The following is a 26,607-nucleotide window of genomic DNA, read 5'->3' on the forward strand; positions in this document are numbered from 1 at the left end:
GATTATATGAAGACTCCATGCCCAAGGATGTACCAATGGACACTTGTACCATCAGATATCATCAGTGAACAGAGTTTTTAAACTCTACTTCTATTTTCTCATCATCTTTCTTGTACCCAGATTCCACACCCTACGGGGAATTGTAATAAGTGATACTAGTAATGATGAGTTTTAAATTTGTAATAAGCCTAGGATGTTAGAACTCGATCAGCAAACGATTACACCTTGGAGTGTTTTTTTTTTCTCGTTAATTATCCCTTCTTTTTAAGAGGCGGATAATTTCCTAGGTTTTTTCACTCACTTTTTACCCCAAAGTCAGGGTGACGGTTGAAGGTTGAGCCCCTAACACATCTTAGTGTCTAAAGTCGATGTATATTACCATACTAGATCACACAAAAAATTTCGTGGAATTTGGTTAGGTCTAAGTAGTCATTTTTTAAACTTTTTGATTTTCCGCAATCGGGAAATTGCTAATAAAATTGTATTTGTAATATAATAAGTGATGTCTAGAGAAGTTGTATGGGGTATGAGTAATGAAATTTTCATCTCTCATCCTCAACTTTCTATTATGACACACTTTGAGGGGTTAAAAATGTGTTTTGAACCCTCAAAACCCACTTTTTCTAAGTTTAGTGGGAAATCTAGCAATTAATTAAGCTAGAAATTAAATAGATGGAGAAAAATAAATATCCACACATGCTAAATGTCGTGGAAATGAAATGGAAAATTATGAGGAAATTAAAGTGAAGTCCCAAGGTAATGTGGACTCCTAAAATCAAGGAAATGACATGTGCTCAAATAAAATCGAATTTTTGGCATTAAATGAGAAAATTGCTTACTTGGAAATTCTAATTTGTGAAGTTAATGCACATTTGGGAGGATTTGGGAGAATATTTGGTGGAGATTTTGTGGGAAATTGTCCCCACATGGGTTACCATCTATATACACTTGTCATTCCATCATTAAATTCGAATTTGGCACATAAGGGAATTAGAAAATAATGTCCACTTGCTAGAATTCGATTTTTACACATGGCATTGGAGCTTCATTCAACAAATTCGAATTTCTCTTTGGGATTGTCACCTCATGCCACTTGTTTAATCACTTCTACATTGGGATTAGCTCTCATAGTTCTATATAATAGAGCCTTGAGTTCTCATTTGTATCATATTGTTACTAGCTATTGTGCTTGCGGAAATGCTGGTGCCTTGTACCAAAAATATCAATAAAGACTTTAGGGCTTCATTCATGAGGTGTTCCTCCTTTGGGAGTGTGATGAATTGTTTATCATTGGTATAATTCATTTTACTCATGCTTTGATCTAATTTTTTTCATATGCTCCTGTGGATTTGTTAATGTCGGGCTATCTTGCATTAACATTTGATTTAGAAGTATGCTATAGGTATAGAATGCTCTAGTTGGTTTTAAATAAATCTCTAAAGTTTCTTATCATTGTTTATTGCTAAATCTATATGGAACTAATTCTTGATTGAAGTTGTGTAGAAGGAACATCTTGTTGGAATCACAGAATCAAGTGTGAAAGGAAGTCTTTGGAGAGACCAACCCACTCTTGATACATTCTTAAATTTGAGCTTTCATAATGTTATCTTACAAAGTGGTTTTGCAGGGGTTTTGGCACATAGCTTGTACACAAGCCGAGCACTTTCCATTACATTTACTTTACTTGTCTCTTGATGGTTTGAGTTTTTTATGCAAAGTCTATTCCAAAAGCAAGTATTGTAATCCTTTCAAATAAGTGCTTTATTTTCATGTTTCAAGTCTAATTGCATATTGATGTCTTAGTTTAGCACTCCCTTTCTTTTTACATTTCCAAGTTAGTTACTGATTTTTGGGTTTTGGCAACATATGTTTCACATGTCTTGATTCATAAATTTGATTATCTCAAAAGCATTTTGTATCTTACATATCTTGTGCTAACAATTTTGTTTACATGTGAGGGTTACTTTGCTTTCTCTTTTGAGAGCATTGCATTTTACTTTGAGCAAATTCCTTATAAGGCACTGATTTTATGGTTTTTCTCATGTTAATGATTAGCATTGTTATTTCAAATTGCCCACATCATATTTGTTCATAAATCCTTAAAAGTAATCCATTTTCACTATAACACTCTCCTATTAACTCACATCGTCTAACTTAACTTTTCATTAGGGACCACCCCCCTTAGCCAATCTAAGAGTTAGCTCAAAAGGAAAGAGTTTTGGGATTAGTGTGACAACCCCTTCTCTGAGTTCCATGCCACCAACCACACCTTGTGGGGTTGAAGGCTTTTCTCACTGACTTGTAAGTAGGTGTAGGCAGCAGGTGATAACAGTATCTATGTCCTTAACCAACCTATAATCTTCTTACTAAGATATCGAAATTGTCCTTTCGAATTACCGTCCCTGTGTTTCGTCCTTAACCTTCTTCGTTGTACCTTCATTTCTTCTATGAACTCTCTGCACTTTGTCATTGTAATCAAAGAGTTATGAACTGTAATCTAAACTACATCTCATTGTCACCAATCCGAGATCACAGAGATGCGCATCAAAACTTCTTTTTACTCTCACCTATCTGAGATCACAGAGGTATGCGAGAATTTGACTGTGATTTTCCATTGATCTTGACACTGTGATTCCCCACCGAAACTACAAAAGAAGTCCGAACTATCCTCTCCACCGAAAGATCCAGATCTACGAAGTTTATTCATTGTTATTAGCCACGAAATTGCAGAGGTATCCAAGATTTATGAACTGTCTTTTTGCGAAGACCATAGCCACGTATATATAGTGGTTTGTCCCATATATTTAAGCCAACATGACAGTGTGAATGGTTGTCTATTGATGTGAGCCGACATGAGATCTTCCACACAGTTTGGAGGCCAACTTTGAAGAGGATGGCAAGTGCTTGTCATTGGAGGGCTATCTAGACATATACATTGACTCATGCTCAAGAAGAGCTCTTCATACATGATATTGACTCTTTGACTTAATGATAAATCCTAAAGCTCTCAATGGGAGCTACTAACAAATAAAATCTCTTGTTCATGAAACCCATGAAGCAAGGCATACAAAAATAATTTTATTTCTTTCATTTCATCATTTACAAAGATCATAATTACATGTCATTATGAAGACCGAACCTAGTTACACTTTTCAACACTCCCTCTTAACTAGGGAGGTATTCATAATGGTACTTGGTCATTCTCAATCTAAAGAATTTCTCATAAGAAGAATTCGGTTTTGTAACTCATTTGTATAGCATCATCCCAACCAACATTGTTATATAGCAAGGCCTTAACTAACAGCACTAACTCTCCACAAGATCAGAGCACAATGCTAGCGAGACCAGTGATTTATAGACATACTCATCATTATCTCTTTAGGAACATACCCCACACGGGTTCACTCAAGATATGCTCCAAAAGGACTATTCTTTTCTTGGACTCTCCAGTCCCACAAAGAATATCGGTCCTCCACGACTACTCTTACAATTGGATGCTCTATCTCATCATCAAAGAGCATTAGATGCCAAATGATTACACAATCCTCCATTCTGTCTTCCCAGGTGAAGAACATAACGATGTGTCTATCTCTCCCTTTTCAAACTAGGAGGTTTTATTCCATTGAAAGAATGTACTCATTCCGATCACAGAGGAATGTAACTAAGCTTTCTGCTTAGGAATGTCCAAGTTTCTTCCAAGTAAGAAATATTTTCTCAGGCTCCCTTTTAACCATGGACCTATCGCAGCTCCTTCATGTGGAGATCTTGTAACTACCAGCTGCTCGAAGAGATCCTTCCTTCGATGTCATGAATTTCTTCTTTGTCAAGGAGTATTCATTTCTGTGGAACTTCTACATAGGGCACACATCATCCATCACTTTTATCCATGAGTCATTCATGTCCTCAACTCATCAAAAAGTGATCCATCAGATTTTCCATCCGCCTTTGCTTCATGTCATTCTGCTTTCATGCCATATTTCATAAGGACATTAAATCCTTCAATATGATATGCTTGGAAGTCATTTACAGATCTTCCCTTCGACAGTCCTACAAAAGCCCAACAAAATGCTAGTTCAAAAATAAGCAATGAACACTTCAACTAAAAATTACCTTTGTGATGATCTTTCACCATGACATCTTCCTGTAAGTGTCAGCATCCTGTATGCAGATTGACACATCTCCCACAGATATCCATTGTCAAGGGTCTCTATCTTTTTCTGACTTCCATCAGAGTCTTCACATCTTTCTGGGAGATATTCTAGTCAAATCTTCTTGGACTTCGGATGTTGAATGCCTTCTACCTTCGTTGCATATTATCACGATCTCTTCCTATCTTTTCACACACTTCATTCCCAAGAGCTTCCAATCAAAGTTCCTCAATCATAGTTAACCACCTCATAATTCATATGAGGACATATTATGTTGATTTCATCTAGTGCGACTCATGTCTTCCAACATTCTTTCATAGGAGGAGATTCCTTTCCTTTGATCATGCTTCTCAAAATAGAAGTAGTGATCCTTGTTACCTGACACCATACGACATGACTTTATAAAATTAAATACAAGAATACATACCTTATTTATCTTTAGGTCATCTAGGCTTCTTTCAACAGCTTCCTTGATTGAAAAGATCTTCAACCCCTTGATCTGCTTCATCTCTCATGTCATCATACCATCATCCCATGAACTCCACAAGTTGGAGTTCTTGATGAAACACTAGCTTTCTCTCTAGATCGGTGAATCCTCCAATGAGGATTCCATCTCGCATATCCTTATTCAGCAAGTGTTTTCCTTTTAAACAGATGTATGATGAGACTTGTCCTGTATGACTTCTTTCTTTGATCTTTCAATGAGGTCACCAAGAGTTATATCCTTCAAAGTTGACTATCAGACATCCTTCATGTTTCCTATGGTGATGTCACGAGCTCTTGTTTCTAATGCTTTCATGATGCCACGATGCATCTTATTATTTATTATAGCCATATCCTATAAGGTTTAGGAGCTATGACAAGAACTTTTGTGAGGGAGACTATGTCAATTGAGATCTCTTACTTCCTCTTATCTTAGACTTCTTTTCTTCAGCTTCCTCCACCTTTTCGGTGATATGGTCTTCTTTTCTTTCTTTTGATATTGTCTCTTTAAGACAATCTTTTCTGTAATGTCCATAGCCTTTACATCCATAGCATTGAATCTCAGTTATGCTCTTCTTTCTTTTCTGAGGACCAGAATTTTCCAAACTTTCCTTCCAGCAAATGTTTGAGTCCTTAACCTTCAACACTTTTTCCCTCAACTTGTCTTCTTCTATCTTGCATAGAAATCACAAGTTGTCGAATGAGGTAACTTTCTTATCCTCATGGATATCTATTACCTTGTTCATCAACTAGTGCATTATAGATCAATGATGATTATCTTCTTATCATTTCTCCCAAATCTCGTAGTTGAGATCTTATGAAGATATCCCTTCATTCTTTGATACCTTCAATTTTTGTGTAGATCAAATCTAAGTCATGTGACTTTCTTTACCGCACCTTTAGAGAATATTCTTATGAGTTTATCATATACATCTCTTTGATGTCTCCAATATCGCTATATGAGGGGATCTTTCATAAGAGTCCCTTTTCATGAATTCAAAGGAGACCTCTTGATATGTTCAATGACTTCAACTTCTTCGAGGACTATATCTATCCTCCTTTTCCATGCAAGGAATTTTGATGACCCATCCAACTTACAGATCTCCTTACAAACATGAAGTCATTTTACCAAATTGATTAAAGAATGAAAGATACTTACTTGACATGTGAAGATGAAATCTTCTACTTGATCACTTTGATGACGATTGAAGATGTATTTGTTGCTTCCTTGGATGATCTTCTTCAAGGGCAAGGAGAGGAACCTTGCTTGAATGAGAGGGAACTTGCCTTATATCTTTGAAGATGATGATAATGCCTTCTCAACTTCAATATACTTTGATTTCTCTTGTAGTGTAGATCAAAAATGTTTCTAGGGTTTCGACTTTCTCCAAGATAATGTGATCTTTATCTTTAAAGTCTTTCGAGTTTATCTTGCCTTGTAGACAACTTGATGAGGGTCTTTGTGGCCTTTTGATGATGACTATAGAAACAAAAGCTTTTGTTGTTGTAGACTGCTTCTTTGATCTAGGGTTTGATTCTTCAATGTAGATCTTGATCCTTTTCTTTGATAACCTTCAACTTTCTTTGATGCCCTTCTTAAGACTTAATACTTGAATGTCTCTTTGATGCCCTTCCTTTGACTTCAGCACCTTAAGCTCCGATACCATGTTAAGAAATCTAGGGCATTAGTGTTCGTTGATTTCTCTTTCATTAGTGACTACTTATGAAATCTTTTTACTTCTTTAGATTAGGATCTTCTTCACGTTAGATTATTAGTGTTCTTCTTCATCAAATAGTAACCAATGTATGAACATAAATACATAAGAGACACATTATGTAAGCATGAGCTAGGGCCAAAATCTCTCACTCTTTAAGAGGAAAACCTACACAAATTCTTCTTATAGAGATTCCAATTGACAAATACCAAGACCAAGACCCCTGACCTATTAGCTACTCCAAGACCAAGACACAAGTCCTCTTTGACAGTCAGCCTTCTTCTTTGATTCTCTTCCACTTCGATCTTCTTCGTGTTTATGCTTCCCCATGTGATAATATCGAGACCTTGTCATATGCTAGTGATCACCTTCCTGGGTCAACATCGAATCCTCTTTGTTGTAGGATAGAGATTATACCGAGATCATCATTGTGGTATCTATGTCCTTGACCAACCTGTAATCTTCTTATTGAGATATCGAAATTCTCCTTTCAAATTATTGTCCCTGTGTATGGTCCTTAATCTTCTTCGTTGTACCTTCATTTCTTCTCCGAACTGTCTGCACTTTGTCACTCTAATCAAAGAGTTATGAACTGTAATTTAAACTACCTCATTGACACCCATCCGAGATCAAAGAGATGTGCATTAATACTTCTTTATGCTCTCACCTATCCGAGATCACAGAGGTATGCGAGAATTTGACTGTGATTTGCCATTGATCTTGTCACTGTGATTCCCCACCGAAACTACATAAGAATTCTAAACTGTCTTCTCCACCGAAAGATCCAGATCTGCGAAGTTTATTCACTGTTATTACCCACCGAAGTTGCAGAGGTATCCAAGATTTCTGAACTTTCTTTTTGCAAACACCATAGCCTTGTATATATAGTGGTTTGTCCCATATATTTAAGCCGACATGACAGTGCGAATGGTTGTGTCTATTGATGTGAGCCGACATGAGATCTTCCACATAGTTTGGAGGCCGACTTTGAAGAGGATGGCAAGTGCTTGTCGTTGGAGGGCTATCTAGACATATACATAGACTCATATACATTGACTCATGCTCAAGAAGAGCTCTTCATACATGACATTGACTCTTTGACTTAATGATAAATCCTAAAGCTCTCAATGCGAGTTACTAACAAATAAAACCTCATGTTCATGAAATCCATGAAGCAAGGCATACAAAAATAATTATATTTCTTTCATTTCATCATTTACAAAGATCATAATTACATGTCATTATGAAGACCAAACCTAGTTACACTTTTCAACACATCAAAGAAGAGGGAGATCAAGGCAGATCGAATTTCCCAAAGAGCAAAGATTCGGCACAAGGAAGAATTTGAGCCAGAGATAGAGTAGCAGAGGTTGAGGAGCAACATCAGAGAGATTTTGAAGGATCTTTCTAGTTCCAGAGAGGCAGTGGCAGCGAAGCCAAGTCATTCCACTCGAGGCTACGCAAAATCCTCAAGGATGCAGTTCGATTCAATTGAGGAGAGGCTCAATTCAGGTGCTAGAGGCCAGGATAATTTTCTAGGAGGCCAAGCAAGTCACTTCCAGAGGTAGAGAGAGGAAAAGTTGCAAGATTCAGCGAGCTCCGAAGGCGGAGCAAATAGGGCCTACGCAAGCACTACCCAGAGGCTCACACAAGGGCAGTTCAAGTAGCCAGTTTTGCCAAATTTCGGACTCGAGATCAGTTTTGGAGTTGAGGCATTTGCCTCACAGATATTTTAGCCAAATATTTGTTGTTGGATTGCCAGTTTGGGCATCTAGATATTGTACTCAAAATTTTGTTGCATAATAATAATAAAACGCTCATCTGCTGCATCGGTTTTCCCTTAGGGGTTTTTCTAGGGAATTTTGTCAAAAAATATTAGTGTCATTTTTATTGTGTGTGCATTTATTTTCACATTTCCAGTTTATTTTCCACAGCATAACTTTATTTTGACAAATTACAGTGTGATTTATTTGTTATTTTTCGTAAGAAATAAACTACATAATTAATCAGTTAGAAGAATAAATTTCTAGTTGCTACAATTTCAAGGAAATTTCACATGATATCAGAGCATTGAAGATTAGATAGGAGGCTCAATAGCGAGAGGGAGAAATTTTGCAGTTCATAGGGAGTTCTAAGCAAAATTTCTCATATTTGCACAGGCCACAAAGAAGTGCTAATTTGCAGATGCAGAGGATTTGATTTCTAGTTCCAGGCAAGAGTAAAATTCGATCAGCCTTTAGAGCAAAAATTTGCAGGTTATGGATTTGCCGGATAGAGGGTTCCGGTGAGAAAATCAGTCAATTCGTTGAGCAGATTTGGGAGCAATTGGTTTGCAGCATGTTTTGCAGCAACAGATCAGCGTTGATTAGAAGAGAAAAACACTAAAGAGAAATTTCCAGAGTTTCTCAGAGGATTTCCAGATCCAATTTTAAGGAGTAGATCCGAGATTTCCAGTTGCAGAAGGTCGTAGCAATTTTTCCAATCAGCCAATGCGAGCTTCAAGAGTAGCATATCATGTGCCAGATTCTGGAGATGTACTTCTGGAAGGTTGAGCGAGTTGCCCAGTTGAGATAGCAAGTTGTGTGAGTGTTGGAGAAGGGACATCCGCAGGCAAGCAGTAGCAGATCTACACATTTCCAAAGAGAGTGCGAGTAGTAGAGAGAAGTCGAGTAGGAAAGGGAGGAGATTCTTGTTTATTTCCCAATTTTTCAGTTTTCACAGATATGGCCGCAGCAGGTCTCAGAGGTCAGGATAGACTTGACGGAGCCTCGAACTTTGGTATCAGCATGATATTCCTCTTCCACGAGCATGGCTTGAAGGAGTTCGTGACAGCGGCTATAGTTGTACCGTAAGACCCTATCCAGTTCCACAAGTACAGGAAGGATATGGCCAAAGGAAAGAGGATGGTCCTCGATAATTTCAAGACCATATTGTTCCACACATTGCAGAGAAGGCAACAACAAAAGACATGTGGGATGTTGTCGTGAAGTTATACTAGGATCCATCGAAGAATCGGAAGATGGTTATCAAGGAGAAGCTGAGGACCATAAAGATGATAAAGGGTGAAGGCATAACTTTGTATCTCACCAGAATTCGAGATGTCAGAGATGAGCTAGCAGTTGTAGGTGAGAAACCAGAGGAAAGTGAACTTGTGCGAATAGCACTAAATGGGTTTACCAAAGAGTGGGCAACTTTATCTAGGGAATTACTGGACGAGACAAATTCCCTGATTGGGAATGCCTATGGAGTGATTTCACACAAGAGGAGCTAAGGCTCAGTCTTGTCCAGGGTACTTCCAGTAGCAGTAGCAAAGGGCCAAAGGTTGAGAAGGAGGAGGAAAATGTAGCCCTTGCCAGTAAAGGAAAGGTGAAGAAGGGTCCCAGTGAAGGACAGAGCTCAAAGGGAGGAGAAAAGAAGAAGAAGGATTTGTCGAAGATCAAATGCTTCAAGGTTGGTGACTTGGGTCACTACATCACTAGAAATCCCAAGAAAAGGAAGGACAAGAAGGGGGGGTAGAAGAGAGCAGCATCAGCAGACATAGATGAGTTAACCTCCAGAATGGAGGAGTTTGCATTGATAGCAGTTATACCTCCAGATGGAGGAGCATAGGGCTTCAGAGTTGCAGGTTTGGGCAGGGTCCAAGGAGGACAACATCAAACAGGTGTTTCCTCATGGATCATTACCTTAGCTACGAGGGCCCACAATTATCAGTAGCAGGAGGATCAATGTCAGAGGGCGCAATCAAATCTTGAAAGGCAATTGCAAAGACTAGTTGCAGTTATATACTTTAGGGGCACAAAGACAGTTACACAGTAGACAGGTTCAAACACTAGTTGTAGTCAAAGACTCACGAGACAGTTGCAGAGCCAGTACAGAGACAGAATGGATCCATAGATTAGTTCTCAGTTGTAGTAGTTGCAGTAGCAGTAGCAGCATGAGATCAGTTGCAATAGTTGCAGTAGCAGTAGCAACATGAGATCAGTTGCAGTGCAGAGCAGAGATGGCAGTCGTGCAAGGTATCACAATGCAGTGTCAACAACAACGCAAATGCAGGATGATTCAGCGATAGGGTTAGCACTTGAATCAGAGTATGCGCAGCGGCTTGGTGGATAGTGACAGGATGTTACAAATGTCAAACATCAGCAACGTGAGGGAGAATGTTATGGGAGAGAACACCTTCCTCGCTAAGAGGGAGTGTTAGTGTTTTTAGCATCAGACGTGTTTTCTTCTCGATTTGTGTCAGAAACGTTAAGAATACGAGATCTTCAAAACCCAGAAAAGGTTTGATGAGATAAGCTTGCGAACGCCTTAATTAAATTAATTAACCATCATTTAAATTTTTCCTAAGTCTAACTTAGGAAAACTGGTTAATTAATAGCAATTAATTAAGGAAAGGTGAGAATGCTCTAGAAACTCACACGGATTGAGTTTGAGATGATCTTAGCCGTTGATGGAGATCTAATCATGGTTGTTGGTTCACCAACGAGAGATTATAAGAGCAGGACGATGGGGATGTTGATAGATACATTGAAGAAGAGGGAGATCAAGGCAGATTGAAATTCTCAGAGAGCGGAGATTCAATGCAGGGAAGAATTCAAGCCGGAGATCCAGTAACAAAGGCTGAGGAGCAATAGTAGAGAGATTCTGGAGGATCTTTCCAGTTTCGAAGAGGCAGCAGCAGAGAGGCCAAGTTATTCCACTAGAGGCTACGCAGAAGCCTCAAGGAGGCAGTTCGATTCAGCTGAGGAGAGGATCGTTTGAGGTGCTAGAGGCCAAGATAATTTTCCCAGAGGCTAAGCAAGTCAATTCCACAGCCAGAGAGAAGCAAAGCTGCAGGATTCAGCGAGTCTAGGAGGAAGAGCAAGTAAGGCCTACGCAAGCACTGCACATAGGCTCACGCAGGGGCAGTCTAAGTAGCGAGTTTTGCCATATTTTGGAATCGGGACCAGTTGTGGAGTTGAGTCAATTGCCTCATAGATATCTTGGCCAAATATTTGTTGTTGGATTGCCAGTTTGTGTTGATTTCTGGTAGCATCGGATGTGCTCTAAGTCTCAAATTTTGCAGGGAGGCTTGGGCACATGTATTCCAAAGAACCCAGAAAGCGTTTTGGGAAATTCCACCCAAAAACAGTTTTATTAAAATAATTATTTATTTTTAATGGGACCCTAAGTCTAAACTTAGGAAAATAAATTAAATAATGGATATTAATCTAATTGTGGGTGTAACTTCTAGAAGAAGACAAGGATCAAGCAGAAATGATCTTAGCCATTGATTAGCTTCTAATCTAGGTCGTTGAATGTCAACGAGAAGATTATTTAAGGAGGCTTGAGGGTCATTTGGAAGACACACAGAGTGAGTTTAGAAGTTTGATTTTTTGAAGCAGAGCAACTACCAAGAGAATATCGATAGTGAGCTTGTGCAGTGAGGGGCAGGGATAGTTGGGTTGGAGTATCTTCTCCAAAGCCCAGGATACGCAGCAGAGAGGCAGAGAGACACCAGAAGGAGGCAGCGCAGGACCCAGGAGGGGTTGACGCTGAGCCAGAAGGGGCTCACGCAAAGGTTGACGCTGAGCTAGAAGGGCTCACGCACAAGCAGCGCAGTTGTCCAAGCAAAAGTCTAAATTTGTTGAGGGAGCTGACATTTCTGAGACGGGAGGGCTAGAAACTACTCCATAAATCAAATCGATTCCCAGTTGAGTTGACACAAATCCTTAGAGGTTGACACAGGGCCCACACAAAGGCAGCGCAGAAATAGTCGGGGACATGTTGGTTTAGCTGCTGGATCAACCAGAACTTGCCGGGTAGAGTGAGGTAATCTCACAAATTTCTTCTACTAGTTTATTTCTCTGTAACTGGATTGCCGGGAGGACATCCAAAGTTGTATTCAGAAAACTACTGCATAATAATAAAACCCTCAAATATGTTGCACTAGTTTTCCCACAATGGGATTTTCTGGGGACATTTGTCCAAAAACAACTGTGTCATTTGTGTATATCTTTCTCCATTGTTCTGTTCTTGTTTTTGGCATATTATTTAATTAGTGCAGGCTGCAGTGTATTACCTTCGATATTTGTTGTAGGAAGCAGTAAATAATTTGTTTCAGTAATTAACAAATAGGAGAAGTTTAATCAATTGTTGCAGTAGGGATTTCGGTTTGCGGAATTTTCACAGTTTGGGCATCCAAATATTGTACTCAAACTTTTGCTGCATATTAATAATAAAACCCTCATCTATTGCATCAGTTTTCCCTTCGGGGTTTTTCCAAAGGACTTTCGTCCAAAAATATTGGTGTCATTTTCATTGTGTGTGCATTTATTTTCTCAGTTCTAGTTTATTTTCCGCAACGTAATTTTATTGTAAAGAATTGCAGTGTGATTTATTTGTTATTTGTCATAACAAATAAACTGCATAATTAATCAGTTAGAGGAATAAATTTATAGTTGCTACAATTTCAAGGAAATTTCACATTATCCTTATGATACTATGACTATTATTATTAAAAGGAACTTCAAGTCACCTTACCTCCATCACTTAATCACTTTGTACCTCTATGTCTCACATAGCACATCGTAACTCTCTTTGTCTCTCTCTCCCACTCAATCGATAGATTTCTCTCTCATTAAAGTCTTGTCATAAAAGATTCTCTTACACTTTCATTAATGCAATCGTTATTCTCTCCCTCTTACGCACTCATTAAGACATGGCATATTCCTCTTACTCACAATAAAAGCATATCATAAAAGATTGCTCTTACACCTCTTTAATGGCATGAGTCACAAAGGCACGTGTATCTCCTTAACGGCATGAGTTAAAAAGGCATGTGTAGCTCCCTAAATGGCATATGTAACTCCTCCTCAAGGCATGCATATTGCTCCTTTATGACCAGAATTTGTTGCTCCTCCTACATATATGTACATCATATCATCTCATTCTCACTACTTGTGCATTGTGAAAGAAGGATTCGAACTTGAGAGAAAGAGTTGGAGAGACTTGAAGAAGACTATAAGAGAGAGAGGCTTGGAGAGCAAGAGCAAACCTTGAAGGTTGATTAAGTGTTTGCATCACCTACTGCTACCAATGATCGTCATGCTATAGCTTGTTCAGATTTGGGTGGACTTACTCATTGTCTTGATCTCTCATTGCACTTTGTATCTTTGTTGAACAATTGATATCTAATAAAAGAAGAATCTGGTTAGGTTTTCCCCTCATGGGTTTTTCCCTGGTCATTGGACCCAAATTCTCTGTCTTATCTTGTTCTTGATTGTCTTCATTAGTGCATCTGGTTTATGTTCTATCTACAATTGCTTAACCAATATTGCAGCAAAAAGAAGTATTGGAATAAGTAATTGTTACAGCATAGAACATCAAAATTTTAACATAATCACCTCCACAATGTGAATTTTGGATGATATGTCCTAATATTAACTCAGGGAACCATATCCTTTACTGAGTTGACGCTGGAGGGCCTGTCACATGCCAAAATGAGGCCCCACCGCTAAGTAGGTGTAAGTTGTGGTGATCTCAATCTCAACACCCCAATAGTAGAAATAAAAAGGGGTATTAAAAGGGGTTAGAAATAGCCGGATGTGACAACATCTCTTCAACAAAAACCATAGTGCACCTCACTTGCCTCGGTGTAATTAAAATTTAGCTAATAATGAAATCAAGTTTGGCAAAAATGTATATCTAAGGGTGAACCTGCATCTCTACAAATAGTCAATATACCATATAAAATCAGAAGTCCAGCTATTTTATGGGGACAGCATGCAGGGTTGTGTCATCAGTCTGAAACTTCATCTTTCAAAATAGAATAAATGACATAAGCAAATCTGTCTCAAATAATATAATGTAGAGTCTGTAAGGTCACAAAACCTGATCAAGTGTTTTGTATTGATCTGTTATATTCAAAAATTTCTCCATGCGCTTATTAGTAGGAGCCTCTACTCTTGATGCTGATGGTTGACTGTATTCAGGCCCATATTGAAAACCCTTTGACTCCTTATTACCCATTGTCAAAAGCTTCAGGATGGCACCAAATTAATCAAGATTTAGCTAGCAAACCTGATAAATGACAACACAAATACTTTCATACTTGGTGCAAAATCAAACTACAAGCATAGAGGTCAGAACTTGTATTCAAAAGCAGAGAGTAAATCTACTTTCCAGAAAAACAATAGCAAGCAGCTAAGCATTTGGAATTGGCCACAATTCCCAAATAAAGGCATCATACAAGTGTACTAAAACACTCTGCTTAATCAGACTTGTGGAAATAATAATAAATTTGATTCATATCTTGAAGTCGCCTGCTTAGTGCTCACATATGCTACATTTTCCAAGCACATTTATTACAAACATGATAAAGATGAAAGCAAATAACAGAGGCAAATGTGATAGTGTCTTCCCATGGCTAAGAATGCACATATTATCTTCTGAACAAACAAGTTGTGAGGGTAAAATCAGAAGATGACATAAAGCTTCCAGCATAGATTTGAAAACTACCGAACAAATTCTTTATTGGATGGAAAGAAAGAATCATGGAACAAAGTAAGACAAGTAGATATATGTTGATAAAACTATTAGTGCCAACGAATATTTTAAATCAGCCTCAAACTCGGTTGCGGGTCAACTCGTACTTGGACTCAGATTCAGTCGAAGTTCAACTCAGCCGCAGACTAGGTAAAAGGTCAACTCGTACTTGGCTGCAGACTCAGATTGACTAGGACCAACCTGATTTCAATGACTCAGTTTACTAAGAAATACATATAATATTTAAATTTTAATGAAACAAATATATTCTAAATACTCCAAACCATAAGAAACAAAATATGCAAAGTCTGCTGATGCATATACCATGTAAGTGTGAAATTTTCAAAATGGCACCAACTGCAAATTGCAACACATATCAGGATTAAACAACAAAACACATAATCAACGGGGCTTTACATGGCCTCTAGACTCTAAAAACATGCTACAAGCATCACTTTCTCCCTAGCCTTGCCTTCTTCAAATTTCACAAGTTGATTTTGCAATTCCAATCTAATCTGTCCAATCTCCTCTAATGGGGCTGTGCATACTTAGTCACTTATACCAGACAAGTGTTCTTTCAACCTACAAATTACACCCCCCACCCAACAAAAATGAATTTCTTGCAATATTTGTAATAAATCTCTTCATCAACAACTCTTACTGCCATGGTAAAATTCCAATCTGCAAATACAAATATGCAACATTTCAAACCCTATCTTAAAATCTTAATATGCAAAGGTTCATACTTCAACCTTCAAAATAGTAGAGGCTAGAAGTACAAAACTTTAAAGATGGATTTCAAAATTCAAATCTGTAATTTAATGAGAGAAAAAATAGGGACAAATTTATCATTTAACATATGACATACTTGGGACAAACCACTACTATGCAATGCTATTCCAAAACTCTAAATTCACAAATGCTCAATGACAAAGGTGTGAGGAAAATTTGGGGGGGGGGGTGTGGGAGCACCTCTTTATAGCTTTTTAGTAGGCATTGCATTTTTTGTTTTTTAATAAAAGAAATTGAATTTTTCGTGTCAAGTCCAGAATATTGGGGTCCAATATCTGCTTGACTGAGCCAGTATGGACTCATTTGAGCAGGATCAATTTGGTACCAAACCAGGGAGTCATGCTTTGACTCAACTGGTTCAGTATCAAATCAGCCCTCTAAGCCAAGTTGTTGCCCCAGTCGATACAGTAGATGGTCAAGTTAGTTAAGTTGAATAAGTCCAAGTCAACTCGGTCTACATTTTAAAATAATGGTGCTAAGAATCAACGTCATACAAGCTAGCCTGTCATGAACTATTGTTTTGTGAAGTAAGGTAATTATCTGTCATGATTCAAAGCTATGCTAACGATATCAGATTAAATTAATAACGATTATTAGGCATATATCAAATACCATCAATGCTTAGGAAGTTGCATCTATGGATGATTGTTTCCACGATTTTTATCACTGGCTTTAAGAAAGAAACTTCTCCTTTACATCAATCCTAAAAAGTATCTATAACAAAACAAAGTCCCTCTCCAAAAAGGCATCTTTAAAACTCTACAATTGTCGTCCAAAAATTCTTAAATAACCAATGATTCTCCCCACTTAATCAGCTTTCATTTTTAGAGTGTAATTCTAAAATATACTTAAACTTAAAGGATAAGAGGTCTCATCAGGAGCCTGCTTACCATGATCACAAGATTATAACTAACTGACATTACCAACACTGCATATCAAAACAGGGTAATGGCTTAAGATTATATTAATCAAAAGACAAGGGGTCTCATCACGAGCCAGCTTGTTCAGTTAAGTTACAAATCAAGTGAATGGCATTGTCAATATTGGTCACCAAACCAAGACATTGTCCTTTAAGAAACAAAAGATGAAGAGTTGAAGCAACAATGAATAGGATAGACCTGGAAATTAGCTACGTTTTGGAACAACTAACGAGCAGCTCGCATCTCGCAGAAACACAGTGGAAGGTAAGAAAGGCGGAAAGGCATATTGCGATATTGCTTCACAAACCGCACAATCGCTATCATCGCAGTTCAAAGGCTCGTCATCTTAGAAGCTTTCTTTCTGTTTTACAATGCAAACATTTATGAGCATTAAAGCTAAGGGATAACGAATCATTAGTGGGCATTTAGTAAGAGATAACTGCGTTTATGTGTGAAAAGCCATTTAGCGTGATATGATATCTTCTTACGTGCGTTCAAATAAAACTCCTTTTATCACATTTACAAGCTATTTGCATTATTTCGTTTTATGTTCATCTTTGTGTATCCGATAGTTGTTGTTCTTCACTTTCAGGAAATGTCCGCAGAAAGTCGCCTCTAAGAAATCAAAAATGACTCCTCTGTTTACAGATACTACATGCAACAGAGAGGGAGGAACCTGTACATGGGAGGCTATGTATAATATACTAGAGGAGGAGCAACCGACGATTATGGAAACAAAATTATAGTTGACGAACGTTATTCTTCAGACGCTTCCATGCTAGAGACGACATGCTCATTTTTGCACCGCATAGTCGTGCGACCGAAGATAATCCCTTATACCGACATGGTTAAATGGGTTATTGATGAAGCCGACATCTCAGATAGAGAATTCAAGACAAGAAGCCAAGGGGTTATGGGATCTTTTACCCCAGACAACCTACGGCTTATGTACCACCTTCCAGAGCCACAAGTCATCTACAACAGGTAGTTCGTGGAGAAGTTTGCCAAAGAGAACGACGACCCAGCAAACTGCACCCGGACCTGGTCGAATAATGAGGAAAAAAATCAAGAAAGACAAAAACAGTATGTACACTACTTCGTCTGTTTGTCCCCCTCATAGTTTTGCAGCGGCTATGTTATGTAGACTATTTGGCAAACCCGATAGTACTAAGTTCTCCCCAGAATGGTTGTCGTTAATAGATGCAGTTGTTAATGCAACTATAATGAATTGGGCACAAATTTTGTCTAACAATTTAGCAAAAACAATTATCGAGTATAGAAGGAAAAGAAGTGTTGCTTCGAGGGTTTACCCTCCATTTTTATGAGCACCTATGTCATGGACGCAATTTGTTTTAGTTCGAAATTCCCTATCATGGGATGGAAATGGACTGTTCGAAATCCACTTCCCATTCACATATACCACAAGGACATGTGGGAATCCAATTTTCAACCACATTTTTTCAAGATTTGTCATGGAGTTATGCTCCCTATTCATAAGCGGCTTTATAATCGAGATGCCCCCAAGTTTTCCCAAGAAGCTGAAGTAGATCCTCCCGGTGGCCAGATGGTTTGGGAATGAAACATTTACATATATCAGGGTTTTTGGCAGCATCACCTTCCCCCATGTCCTCCCATACTATGTTCCAGATAAATTGATGGCTAAAGAGATAGCCTATCAAACAGCTAGTGAGGGAGGAATGAGCAAGACATTGAAGGATTCAAAGAAAGCCATCTGGCCTACATTCCCTGTACAGTGTGGAGCATTTGCATTACATGACCTAGGGCATGCATTCAAAGAAGCAGAGAACATGCTATCTTTGCGATTACCTAAATTCCCTGGAAGGCAATATGACCTGTTCGGCATTGTCGAAAATTTCACCACTCTGGTGAAAATAAAAGTATTCAACAATGAGGCAGATGCCTTTGATGATATCTTTTTGCAGAAAAACACCTTCACAGAAGTGAAGCATATGGCACAACTATTTTTTGACCATGAAGATCTGGAAAATTTTTATAGTTACAGAGAAAGGAGGTTAGCAAAGGTCCCATTGGACCAATTATTGATTGAACCAATAAGGGAGCCTACTCCCAGTGTGACTATAGAAGGTGACTCCAAAGAAAATTCCAAGACCGATTCTGGAGCAAAATCTCAAGAGAAATCTACCAGGGAATCACAACAGTCATCGCAAAATGGGAAAAGCAGAAGCATGGAGTCAGTAAAGGATACAACCCAATCTACACAGAAGATAGTTGAAGAAACTTCAGCTAGCAAGTAGGCTGAAATCCCTACTACCTCCGCACAACCATAAAACCCTTGGTAATCGATTTAGAGGAAGAGTGGGATAATTTTAATAAAAGTCTCAACACAGAGGAACAAGCGCCAGAGTTGCAAACTCCACAACAGAAAACAACTCTGGAAATTACAGTGGAAGAGACTGCAAATACACAAGAGATAGAGCACATCCCTGCTACCCCCACTTCCAAAATAATTTTGAGAATTGAAGAAATTCCCCCTCTAGATGTGTTCTATAGCCCACAGCATAAGGCCGTGGTGAAAAGACAAAGAAAGAAAAGGAAATTGGACTCTACCGCTGCTACTACCCCTGAAAATGAACTAATGGATGTTCTATGGAAAGACTCACCCGTTGACCCATCCGCCAACCTTACTAGACTCTCGCAGTTTGCAGGTGCTTACGCTACAGCGACCATGGACAAAGCAACAGAAATACAAATGTTGCTTAGAGAAAAGGAAGATAAAATAACGTCGCTTGAGCAACAATTACAGCAAGTAAAATCCAACCAGCAGGCAGAGATACATTTGGCCAAGCTTCAACAGGTATTTGAACATATGCAAATAGAACATTGAACCAGCTTAGCCGAGAAGGAAGCACAGATGCAAGCAATAACTGATCTACACAAAGACGATCCAAAAATTGATCAGTTTGTTACCGAAGCACTTGGTCTTAACTCCTAGCTGATGCACCAGAAAGAATTATTTTGCCAGAAGATTTCACAGTGGAAAAGCGATAAACTGAAAAGTCAAGTCATGGAAATGAGACTTGAATACGATGAGATCTTTAAAAAGGTCTCTGATTTTATCGCCTGGAAAAATACAGAAGATGGGAGAAAGGCCGACCTACCCAAGCTAGAAGAATCACATAAGGAAATCCTATTTGCAAGTTGGGATTCTCGGCTTAAAGAAGCAGAAAAGGCAACAGCAAATGTGGCGGCAGCAGCAAACAATGTCATAGAAAACATCAATGAGAATTTACATAGTGCCAACCTTGTGGCAGAGTCCATTCCGAGTTTCCTTCCTAATGCGAAACAGCTTGAACAGCAATGGAAACTAGCAGCGGCAAAAAAAGTAGAAGTGATAAGGCAAATGACCAAGTTAAACTGGAAGGCATATTGGCAACATTTGGTAAAGCCTCACAGCCAATGGATGACCCTGCGATGCCTAACCACTTCTACGGAGAAAATGGCGTCAGCACTAACCGATGCCATATTCATTGGACAGTTGAAAATTGAAGTTGGCCAACCAACACAACTCAAGCCCATGATGGATATTTGTGATCTGAAGGATCAAATGCAGGATAGTTAGTCACCTTGTTTATTTCCATTTTGATTTTATTTTTGCACAAATTGAGGCAGGTCGTTTAAACCTCCTCAACTATTTTTGTAATAATCTATTTTTAGTTTTATAGTTTTAGTATTTAAACCCCTCTCATGCATTTAAAGAGGGGTCCAGAATTTTATCAAAAACAGTCTTCAAAACATGCACTTTTGTCCCTTTGAGGAAGTTCTGGTGAAATTAATGGAACAAGATTTATTTTCTATCTGATTTAGCATCTTCTACTGAAATTGCACTTTTGTACTCTTAGATGGTGTTGAATGGACTGAAGATAGATCAATATTGTTGAAACACATGAGTAGGATGTATTATAAATGGTACTTTTATCTCGTAATCCTTTTTACTTCTGTATTAAGCAATGATTTCTTCTCGAATTGTTCATGTATGGAAGTATGAATCTTGTTACCATTATTGCACTTCTGTATGATGATGATCTATATTTTATGTTGAATATATGAATAATTCCTTATGCGATATATTTTCAAAATCATTTCAGCTAGCTTTTTATACGAAACGATTATTGTTAAAACGGATTTACTTCTCATCGCAATTGAATGATCTTTATTACCAATTGCTTTCAAATATCATTGTAGATCGCATACATCCATTTAAATCCCGAGTATATTTATAGTTAGATAATGCTTAAATTAAGATAAAATGCATGTGATTGTTAGTTAAGATTAGATTACTTTTAGCTTAGACATTACTTTAAAACTTCACATATCACCCCATTAGCACAAGCATTAAATAGATTGGGAAACTGATCCCATTATCTCTAGTTGGAGCCACTACTCCAAACGGAAAAAGAGATGCCAACCAAGGTCCGGACCGGGTGGTTTTCCCCCAAGTTGAAGCAATGATTTTAGGGGCTTCAACAGGACAACATCCAGTTGTTCAACATTTAGATTCTTTGCAAAAGAACAGAGGGTTTCGATGTGTCTTTGTGCAGTGTTTTTGTCTTCCCCATTGAACCTAAGCAAAAGCTTTAGGTAGTCCTGAGGCATAGCACTTAGGGGTTGAGGTAAATCAAGGGGCATATTTATTCAGTAAGAAGCCCGGAACAGCCATCTGGATTAATGGGGGAGGATTAAGATTTACAGGAGGAACTTGGGCCAAAACCACAGTGGTTGGAGTAACTAGGCTGAGAGTAGTGTGACTGAGTGTATAGTGGATATTGCTATTATTGAGGATAGCTTTACCTTTTTCAATCGCAAGAGGAGGAAATGAAACGAAAGGAGTCGTAACTAAGATTTCTTTCTCTTCGATCTTTGATTTGGGGGCACGATGCTCTAGCTCATCTTCTGCAGGGTATGTAAGGACCTTAGGAGTAAAATATGAGCAGTGGATGGCAGCGTGTTGGGAGCTGGAGGAGGAAGCTTCAAAGAATGATGAGACAATAGCACAGGTAGTAGGAGTTTTCTCCTTCCAGACTCTCTTGAAAATTAATTTCTCTGGGTCAGATACAGAAGGGGTTTTCTGCTAAGAGGTATGTGAGCGGGTGTGGGGCTTTCTAAAAGCCAAGATGATAAATGACAATGAGATTTGTGGAGTCGCCAAGGTGATGAGGATGCAATCAAAACGTCTTTGCTCACCTACACAAAGAGTGCTTAACTTGTCGTATCCCAGGGGAAAAATCCTTCAATATGTTCCCCAGCAACAGCGCCAAAAGATGTTGTCGCTTCCAGAGACAGCGTTGGATTGCTTACAAGACCAGTGCCTAGTAATATCTAGATTTATGTGTCGCAAATGATCTTCAAGAAACCGGAGACATCATATACCCATTATACACAGGTAAATACATACAATAAACAACATGGGTTGGTTCCTTCATCCAAGGACATAAGCCATATATTTCTGGTGCTCTTTCACATATACAACTCACAGGAATATATGTATGAATTAGTGGAGGCCGAGTAGTTCGAGGACCTACAGCTTAATCAATTTTAACAGAGAAATGGGAGAAGAAAGGGAGATAGCATAACTCATCATATAGATCTTGAAACCTCGAGAATTCTATATTTATCACATAGAGCTTGGAGCTTCAAGAGTTCTACACTTGTCTGAATTATAGGTAGACATAATGGATAAAGGAGAAATGGATGCTATGATTCATGGAGCGCAATTTAAAGATATAATCTCAAAGCCACATACAGGCATGTGCATTAACAAGTCAACACAAATGAATCTGTAAAAGCATATGAAACATTTCTGGCAGCTACAATTACATGAAATCAAAGAGGAAACATGAACATAATGGAATTTAACAGAGGGAAAACATACTGTAGTACCCGAATGTAGGAATCACCACCATTTCATTAATATTCTGGAAGATGCAAATCTTGAAGTAATACAATCACAGAAATAACATGTGGTTTTTTCTTCAGAATTCAAAACCTTTTCTAAGTGTTTCTTCCTCCCTTTTATAAGGAAAGGGGGAGTAAGGAAATCAGTTACAAAAATATCTCTTGGCTGGAGTTTACAGCTATTTATATGACTAGCTGTCTCAGCGTGCAGCGTTTAATTACTACAACAATAAGATAGCTTTCTTGAAAACAAAACAGAACTAATCCAGCGAAACTGAAATGATGGTCTTGAAAATATCTCCACACCACTCTTCTTTGCTGGACTTTGATCCAAACGTGTTTCTGCTAAATCACGGCTAATCCTCTCTCATCCAGTTCCTTGTCACTTTCAGTCTTTAACAGTCTTGTTCCTTCTCTTTCACGAAGCAGGAGCGGTTACCCATCATGGCGATAACATACTCGGAACGCGGCTGCCAACTCATCTGCCCTCCCAGAATCCCTGTAAAACACTATCGACGCCCTGATATGCCTGGTGATGCAATTATGGTGTAATATGGAGGACTTTCTAGTGCTGGCACTTATCACTAAAAACATTACGAAACAAGCGAGTTCTGATCCCCTTTAGGCCCCTTTGCTTCAGCCCCTTTCTGTAATTCTCTTCATATGACCGGGGTCTAGAACCAGGTGCTTAGCCCTAAGGCGCTAGAGCCTTTAGACTCCTGTCCGAGGGCCTTTTTCCTTTTATACATAGAATCCCGCACTTTGGCGATTTCTGATGCTTGCCTTCAGTATCTCCCCTTGACACTTGCGATCGTCGATATGTGGGATTGGGCCCACACGGGATATCGCAATTGCAATATAGGAGAGAGAGCCTTTTTACCATCTTTCACAGTGTTTTCTGATTTCCCAGACGTGATGGTTTATAGAACGCATCACATAGAAAATCACATCCAGGAGGGGTCTCACATATCGCAATCGCAAGTCGGAAGGGACTTCAGCGGAGGAGGGACTTTGACTTGTGAGATCGCCGATTTGCGGGATTGATGACGTCATCAATGCCACGTGTCGCTTCTTGAGTGGTGACATGTGTTGCCTAGATATAACCCCATAGGACCCCTGAAAATGTCGGATCTGCGAGCCATGTGTCCTCTGTATCGCCACGCCATCTTCGTACTGCCACGTCATGCTGACGTCAGCTGCCCCATGTCATTATCGGATCCAATGGTACTCTGCCACATGGCCCCCTAGAGGAGAGAGAAAAGGGCCCATCCGCCCTTGGTTTTTCTTTGAATTTCTTTGTTAAATGAAATCGGCCAGTCCCGGCGCTTTAACACTACATCGGAACTTTTCCAGACCACTAGGACCTCCAATCTATGGGATTGCCGATCTGCGGGATTCTCCAATCTGCAGGATTGTCGATCTACGGGATTCTCCGATCTGCGGGATTGCCCCTTTAGTGCTTAGCCCCTGGTCCTTCGGTCCTCCATGTACAACGCGGGCCAGCCCCTTTAGCGGAGCTCCTTTTACCGCAAATCACAATCGGAAACTTTTAATTGGAGTTGCAACCTTTTAACTTCGCCAATCGCCGATTTCGCTGCCTTCCCCGCTGCTGCTTGAGAAAAACCCCGAGATGCGATTGCGATGAGCCTCCCCTTGGTCTTTTTTCTATGTTTTTTGGCTTTCATGGGGTATCTTCACTCTGCTCTAACTTCTGATCCAGAAGTCCATTTTTGGACTTCCACATACTGTTGGAAATCTTATTCCGAGCACTATCCAAAGGAGAGGGTCTGATTTAGCCTTGAGAGCTTCTATGACTCGGGAAATGGCTTCAAACTTCTATATTCTTTGGTCCTCATTGTACAACTGGAACTCTGTTTTCAAAAGGTGACAACAGGGTAAATGATGCATGAATGAAAGCTTGTAGCCCAAGCTATCTAAGAAAACAAAAATCATTTGAGAAAAAGGCACATAAGAGGGGTGGTAAAAATAGGCCAAGGAAAGGGGTAACTCGGTTCGATTGCTCCCTCTTCACATTATAACATTTAAGAATGATGGTATTTTATAGCTAGTACAAAGATGATGGCATCTTCCATGAAGTAAACCCCGACCATACCACAATCCACTTGCACCAGTTGATTGATAGGTCAGCCTAGGAACAATAACTCCCCTTAGGGTTAGAAGCACCTAATACGACCTCTAGATAACCCTCCCATATCTTAACACGGTAACTTGTTTACAAACCCTAAGCTAGAAAGACATTTGAAGATGATGTTCATGTGAAACGCTCTTGTGCCTTTTGCATTAGATATGGTCCACTGTGATACTCTTTTGGTTGCTTTATCTATGATGATCTTCTCACTTGATTTTGAGCATATGTTTCAGATGTCTTCTCCTTGGTATAGCTATGATCCCTTAAGGGATTAATTGACTTCTCCAACACTTCAAAGAGGATGTCTTGCCCCGCTTGATGACGCTTCAAGGCACTATAGCCAAGAAGTTGACACTTCAAGGCACTATAGCCAAGATGTTGACCTTGGGATCTAGCCAAAATTAATGATGACACTCTCCTCTCCCTCCAAATCCTAAAATGTTGCTCACTAAGGCCAAGACATTGGCTAGAAAGATGTAACCACAAAGACCACAAGTCACCCCTAGGCTAGCATTACACCTTCTTGATGAATGTTACCATGTTCCTAGACCAATTTGATGATCATGATGATGACTTGAGATCCCTCTAAAAGGGATGATACATCTTTTTGGATGATGAAGTAATACCCTGGCCTTGTGACATCGCCCTTATGAGGCATAGAGTCATGACATGGGCTTGATTGATGACGACATGATGATGAGGAGGGTTCTGCTTGACGATGCACATTTGATGATGAGAAGATGGGTTAGAGTGAGGAGCACTCTTTTGACCCCTTAGCACCATTTTTATGGAGATCTTAACCAACAGAGGATGGCATCACTCTTGGAGGACCTTTTGCTCACATGTGTGGGCTAAAAGGAGATGTTTTTGTTATGTTTATTAATTAATATAGCTATCTTTTAGGTCAGCTTATGACCTACTATACACGTAAACACTTAAAATATTATTTTTAGGGATTTTAATCTAATTTTGCCCTACATGGACTTGGGAAGTTGATTTGGGAGGATCACTGCCACACACACTCATTATTTCTCTCATGAGAGAGTGTGCACTAGTTCTTATCTCTTGGACACAATGGACCACTAAAGACAGTGAACTGTCTTGGAAAGGATAAAATTGCTTGGAGGGTTTTTCTCTTGGATTGATGAAGTGACATTATGGTGAATTGTGTTATTTTATTGTGAGTATCTTTTTCCAATTTGCAATGTTGTAGAATGATGATGGTTTCTAAAGTTCTCATGATATGTTGAATATTTTACAACTCTAAAATATCCTTTGCAAGATTTGTCACCTAGTATCCATCAAAGAAACTTCGAATAGCATTCCTTGACCTTAATCTCCAATTGATTGAAATTTGTTTGGGTTTGATTGAGAAGTTTTTCTCTCTTCCTCACTCCAATCAAGATATTCCACCTTTAACCTCACCCTTTTTTACTCCATAAACCCAAGATTGATAAAGGCACTAGTCTTTGTGTGTCAATCTCTTAAAAAAAATTAATATTTTTCTTCTTTTTATGGTAAGCAAGGGTTCGGTTACGAAAAAAATCTGCCTTAAATAGCATAAAACACCTTAAACATCATAGTCCTAGGGTTAGGCTTTGCATATCCTAAATTGAAAAAGGAAAAATATCATTTTTATGCATTTTTAAGCCATATGTCTAGGTTGACGTCTAGGGCTTAGTAGCTGTTTTGTGCATTTTCAGCGATTGAAACGTTGTAATATTTTCCCTTGTTTGTTCATCAAATATCCTTTGATTATTAATTGTTTATCATTAATTGTGGGTTGTTTTTGCTATTGTCGTCATAAATTTTACATGTCGTAAATTGTCTTTATTTCAAACACTAATTTATAATAGCAATCATTAAATTTAAGCACATGTGTGAAATATATTTGTGCATCTTCGAGACCTATTTTAGCCCTCTACGCTTAGCCATAGGTT

At 38.8% G+C, this 26,607-nt stretch overlaps 1 protein-coding gene across 2 annotated transcripts in view; it reads right to left on the reverse strand.

The window, feature by feature from the left end:
* LOC149186823 (E3 ubiquitin-protein ligase RGLG3-like) overlaps positions 1-26,607 on the reverse strand; it is a 145,362-nt gene that overhangs the window by 95,149 nt on the left and 23,606 nt on the right. Inside the window, exons 2-3 of one of the 2 annotated variants that reach the window (XM_089411153.1) lie at positions 14,980-15,073; positions 14,219-14,407 (exon numbers count right to left, since the gene is read on the reverse strand). In XM_089411153.1, the coding sequence (XP_089267279.1) occupies positions 14,219-14,356 (138 nt within the window). In that variant the 5' untranslated portion in view covers positions 14,357-14,407; positions 14,980-15,073. The remainder of the gene's footprint in view (positions 1-14,218; positions 14,408-14,979; positions 15,074-26,607) is intronic. The other variant, XM_089411152.1, reaches the window with a different exon arrangement.

The sequence above is a fragment of the Pinus tabuliformis genome, chromosome 3_1 (genome assembly GCF_031772625.1).
Source record: "Pinus tabuliformis cultivar Carrire ecotype Pingquan chromosome 3_1, CPIR1, whole genome shotgun sequence".
NCBI lineage: Eukaryota > Viridiplantae > Streptophyta > Pinopsida > Pinales > Pinaceae > Pinus > Pinus tabuliformis.